Source organism: Montipora capricornis, chromosome 13 (assembly GCF_036669925.1).
Source record: "Montipora capricornis isolate CH-2021 chromosome 13, ASM3666992v2, whole genome shotgun sequence".
Lineage (NCBI taxonomy): Eukaryota > Metazoa > Cnidaria > Anthozoa > Scleractinia > Acroporidae > Montipora > Montipora capricornis.
The window spans coordinates 44,321,182-44,327,145 of NC_090895.1; the positions used below are offsets into that span (position 1 = coordinate 44,321,182).

The following is a 5,964-nucleotide window of genomic DNA, read 5'->3' on the forward strand; positions in this document are numbered from 1 at the left end:
TTCAGTGATTGGGTTTTTAATTGCTTTGAAGAAGTACAGTCAAAACGGAAGCTTGCAAAATTTTGCGTTGATTGCTTTGGCGGGATTACAGTTTTTACAGAACCACCCTCTTACCTTGGGTTACTGTTTTCCGGTTTAAATTCCTGGACTTTTATTTTTGAGCCTCGTGGAAACAAGTTAAAAGCAAAAATCGTTGTTTCAACTCTATTCAAGGTGGTAGAAAAACTGGACTGCCTTGATGTCCCAATGAAGATCACTGACAATTCTGAAAATGTACCCCTCGGAGTATTTTTGAGAAAGTTCCTCGACGTTGACTGTGAAGTGTGTGGTTTTTCATCAATCCTTCATATCCACGACGGTGATATCAATGTATATTTCAGAGATGTAACACTGCATTGTGCTGCCCATGCCAGACTATTCATTGAGAGTGCACAGGCTGCTGCTTTACCGTGTCAGTCGTCACATTTGGTTCCAGGAAAGACGTCTCTTAAGTTCTTAAGTATGTTTAGGTATTTTGAACTTTCTTCAATGAAAGATCTTGGTGCTGTAATCAAAAATTGCACCCATTTGATGAGTATCAACGCTTATCGTATGGGCGACAGTGTTTGCGATTTTTTGAAACAGCTCCCAAACCGTAGCAGGTGTCATTTAAAATTGGATTGTGTGTTGATGTCAAAAGGAGCTGAAGAACTCGCTGAATTGTTGCCAAGTTTTGAAAACATCACGGAACTTTGTATTTCCTTTGTTAGTTGCTGTACTGAAGAAGCAAGCATGAGGTTGGTTTCCAGTATCACGCATAAGAGCCTCGTAAGACTGTCGCTGAATGAAATCCATGTGACTCCAGCAGTTGCCGCAGTGCTCGGTCTTTCGCTGCCGAGATTGTCATCCTTACAACGTCTTTATTTACGTGGCACAGGTGATAGTTTGAATGTCGAAGACATGGTGGCCCTTTTTGGCAGAATAGACAAAGACATGCCGTTGGAATCGTTGACGTTCATCAATGTCAGTGTTAGTGGGAGTCTCAATCCACTAACCAGAACGCTTTGCTTTTTTCCGCATTTGACAATACTAAACCTTGAATGGTTGGATTTGAATGAAAATGACCTGCAAGATTTGGAAACGTCCGCAAGTGATATCCCAAACCTGTATAGCCTAAGCCTGAGAGGTAACGCATTGGATCGCTTGCAAAAACCCCTTGCCTCATTGTTGAAGAAACTTTGTAAAATCAAGCACTTTGATTGCAGGGGTTGCACTTTGTCAGAACAAACTTTACGAATTCTTGAAGAAGCACTTCTTCATTTATACATTTCTTCCGAAACCTCTATTGTTGACTGACTGGATAACGCATTGACCTCGTTCCAAATGCTGTAGTACAAGCAAACAAACTTTGACCATTTGAATTCTCGGTTTTCACATGACGTCACGACCGCCATGTTGGTGCCCAAAACAAAGAAAAGGCGGCCATGTTGGTGCCCCGACCAAATCCTCCGGGAATTTAACTCCATTATTATGCAAATGCTTCCTTTCGTTTTCGTCGAAAAACATGGCTGTTGATCACGTGAGTGAAAACCAGCAATTGAGATAATATTTGGTTTTCGGTGTGAAGAGGACCTCATCAGATTGAATTCAGGGTATCTCACCCGGCTCACTTGTCTGACTCTGTGGAACATTGACCGGGTAAAAAAATTGCAAACAGCAATTTGTCGACATGAACCGACTTGCTATTTGAAGCATTGGTTATGTGTGTTTTCCTGGACTTGCTCAATGTTTCAAAACACTATTCAGTGAACTGAACGCCTTACGACAGGCTCAGATTATTGTAAACCGATCACAAGACCAAAAATGTAACTTACCTTTGCGTTTCGAGTCTCCTGACCGATCTGCAAGCGCTTAGGCCTAGTTTATACGTCGCGCTATCGTCGAATTTAATTCCAATTAAATTCGTCCTTCCGTCGACATTAATTGTACCGTGGTTTTACGAGTCGAAATTAATGGGTCGAATTATGGTCGAATTTATTTCTCAGCCGGAATGCAATAAACCTGGTCAGAGGTATAATTAATAATGTACGAAAATAATGTATGCATTTCATTAGACGCGACGCTGGTGCGACGGATAAACTGATGACGCTTTAAAGATATTTTATCCGTCTTGTTAAGACGGATAAAATAACTTTATTTAAAGCGTCTAGGACGAATTTAATTTAACAGACGAATTGAACTTATTTTAGACGTCGCTTTATCGTCGAATTTACTTTAAAGTAGGACCTGGAATTAAATTCGACGATAGCGCGACGTATAAACTAGGCCTTAGTTTACGTTTATCCCTTCTACCCTCCCTGGGGGTCTAGGAACGGGAACCTCAACTGCGCATAACTTGCTGCGTCATCTTCGCGCGCGCTCGTGGATTTAGCAAGTTTTTAAAAAAGACCTCCAAGCCTTGCAGGGCACGGTACCGCGGCATAGCAACCGACACGCACTGTTTGTTAACATTTTATCCAATGGAACATGTCACAGTATTTTTTTGTCGCAACTTTTAAACAATTGAATGATTGGCACTGCTACATACATACATACATATATCACAAGCCTTTCACCAAATGAGCGAGCATTAAACAATGCTGGGAAATCTCTAAGTTTGTCTTACCTATTCTATATTCATTTTTTGTTATAATAAGTTAGAATTTGTCACTAGTTGATGTATAAGTTAACCTCATTATCTCAGCTGCTGTAGCTTATTCATTTTATTTCTTTTTTTGTTGTAAATTAAATAATTTTCCAAAACAATTAGGAGGAAGAACAGGAAAGCAGCTTAAAGTAGTGGATCTGTCAATTTCCAGTTTAGATCACGTAGACCACTTCAGGAAGTCTAACAAGATATAAGGCTTCGGGAATTGCTTTAAAACAATTTAACATTAAATCGTGAACCTTAAAGGGAAAGTACGGCCTAGAAAAAGTTTCTCTGAATCGAAAGTTCTTTACCTGTATTATCATACTTGACCACCCATTTGGGCTTAATTTGTTTAAATAGCCAACAATAACGCTTCAAAAATTGGCAACTTTAAATTGAAATCCGCCATCTTTGTTTTTGTGTATGCAAAGGAGGCTATGACGTGGCTTTCTACGAGACCCGTGGTACAACTTCAAAACAAACGATCAGCTTCATTAAAGACCAACCCTAAAAAATTCTGGTCTTTTGTTAAAGCACGCACAGGTAATCGTAGCGTGGCAAGCTGCATTGAGTATTAGGGAAAAAGAGCATATTCACCACTCGATAAAGCTAACCTTTTCAACAGTTTCTTCCAGTCTGTTTTCATCGTGGACTCAGAAGCAAGTGATTTCCAGAATCTTAGTCAGCTGACCGATCATGTTATCGGCGACTTATCTTATCTTATCTTATCTTGTAGCGCAGATGAAGTGGCGAAACTACTTCAATCAATCGATGTCAACAAAGCATCTGGCCCTGACAATATTCCTCCAAGAATTCTCAAGGAATGTGCTATGGAATTGGCCCTACCACTAACAAACATTTTTAACTTCACTTTGTCTCGGGGGAATATCCCAACTGATTGGAAAGTTGCAAATGTTGTGCCAATATTCAAATCTGGCAAAAATAACTTGGCAGATAACTACCGTCCAATTTCATTGACTAGCGTCGTTGTGAAAATGTTAGAGCGCTTGATCCACAAGCACATTATGAAGTATCTGACTGACTTCCAACTGCTTAACGACAATAAGCATGGATTTAGACCATCACGATCTTGTGTTACCCAACTACTGCAATTAGTACATGAGTGGCTTCAGGCCTTGGATAAACTTGGATCAGTGGATGCAGTGTTTTTAGACTTTGCCAAGGCTTTCGATAAAGTCTCCCATGCCCATCTTCTCTACAAATTGGAATGCTATGGTATCAAAGGCCAGATTTTAAATTGGTTAAGGGACTTTCTTACGTCAAGGAAACAGCGAGTAGTTATTGAGGGTCAAGCATCTGACTGGTTAAGTGTTACATCGGGTGTGCCCCAAGGCAGTAGGCCCCAAGGCAGTAGGCCCCAGTAGCAAGGCAGTAGGCCCCAAGCCTTTGCTGTTCCTTGCTTACATCAACGATCTTCTTTACTCAGTAACCTGCAACTCAGATTTGTTTGCTGACGATATTGTCCTCCATCACTTCATAGAAAATGGATCGGATTGCGATCTACTTCAAGAGCATTTGGCATCTGCCTCTGAATGGTGCAAGAGTTGGCTTGTTACTCTTAAGACCGAGAAATTGCAAGCAAAGGTTTTGTGTGTGTTTCTTTGCCTTGCTACATGCTTCTAAACATCATTCATCATTCCCAAGACCAAAAATGAAACTTACTTTTACGTTTCAAGTCCCCTGACGGATGTTCAAAAATAACACTTTGCTCCATTACCGAACAGGACTTTCGCATTTCCTGTACCTACTTTTTCAACCACAGCCGACCATCGTGATACAGGTGGTGGAGCGTAACCAGTCGACCTCATCGCTTGATGAAGACACAACTCTTTGACGCGTTTACCGCCTGAAGCCCTTCATGCCATTTAAACGTGGACTGCAAACTGCGATCGTGGTCACATGACATCCTCAGGTTGGCCGTTTACCCGATGCTACAGGTCTCACTTGATTTCTGGTGTCTCTTCGCCTATTTTTTTTTTTTTTTTTACAGATCGCAGAAGGCGATGTTTGCCGTGGCTAAGAATACATACTGCTACAGAATACTGACTAAAACTGAAAGGAAATAATATTGGCGATCAAATTGGTTTAAATTTCTTTTTCAAAAAAACGTGTTTGTATTAAAAGAGAAATGAATTTTGGAATAACGTTTTTGACTTTAGAAGTTCCCGGGCGCTGCCGTATTGAATAACTGGGACGTGTTACAAGTCCGCCATCGTTCTGACGTAAAGAGCTTTTGTGTGATAACAATATGGCAATCGTAACACATCAACATGGCGGCGTCCGGGAAATTTGAAATCAAAACTAAATGATTGAGAAATTCAGTTTCAGGGAGTTTTAGTAGCCTCTCTGTTTAATGCCAATGGTATCAAAAATGATGTTGCAGTTTGTCTACTAAATGAGGCTATGATTCTGCTTTTATGTGTTCTGACAGTGACAATTTCAGTGAAAACATTTAGACTTGTTTTAATCTCCACATCTTCTTTTGATGACATAGCTGCTGTGAAGAATGCAGAAATCTTCCCGTAGCAAAAGCTCATGTGATATTTCTTTCAAGAAGTGTTTGGGTCACCAGAAAGATTATGATGACATTATCCTCGTCAGGGTGGGTGATTCTTCTTCTTCCTCCAATCACTGTCTCTTGGCGTTCGAAACCAGGTGGAACCTACATACTGTTGTAATTTATCGCTCCATCGTGTTCTGGTCCTTCCTCTCGATCTTTTATTTCTCTTAGCTGGATGACCCTTTCTATAAGATGAACAGGAAAAATGTTTTTGCGTTAAGTAAAAGTTGAATTCTCAATGCCATTATGGAAGCCCAAGCAAGAGTTGTTGATTATGTAAATTCTGTCAACCAACGTAGCAACCATACCGATCTTATATCTGAAAGCAGTGAAACTAAAAAAAGTTAGCAAGAAAAACCCGTGAAAGTTCTTTTGTGGAAGATTGAAGTACGAACATTACCAGTGTTATGTACCAGAACATCCAGGAAAGCTAGCTTGTGACCTAATTCCTTTTCTATTGTGAAGCAAATGTTGGGGTGTGGCGAATTAATGAAATCATAAAATTTGACAGCATCATGCTCGGTTTTGAAACAGAAAAGGGATCATCGACATAGCGACGGTTGTACAAAATAGGAGAATCCTTATATTTTTATAACCAAGCATTCTCGTGGTGTCCCATGAAAAGGTTTTCCAAAACAGGGGCAAGAGGAGATCCCATAGATACCGTTACCATCTACCTTGTCATAGAAGGACCCATTACACAGAAAATGTGTCT

The 5,964-nt window shown here is 40.3% G+C and overlaps 1 protein-coding gene across 1 annotated transcript in view; it reads left to right on the forward strand.

Annotated features, from left to right (window-relative positions):
* LOC138030873 (NLR family CARD domain-containing protein 4-like) overlaps positions 1-4,053 on the forward strand; it is an 11,570-nt gene extending 7,517 nt beyond the window's left edge. Inside the window, exons 4-5 of the mRNA XM_068878735.1 lie at positions 1-1,145; positions 3,294-4,053. The exon at positions 1-1,145 is cut by the window's left edge and continues 1,409 nt beyond it. Of these exons, the coding sequence (XP_068734836.1) occupies positions 1-1,145; positions 3,294-4,053 (1,905 nt within the window). The remainder of the gene's footprint in view (positions 1,146-3,293) is intronic.
* Positions 4,054-5,964: the final 1,911 nt, after the last annotated feature.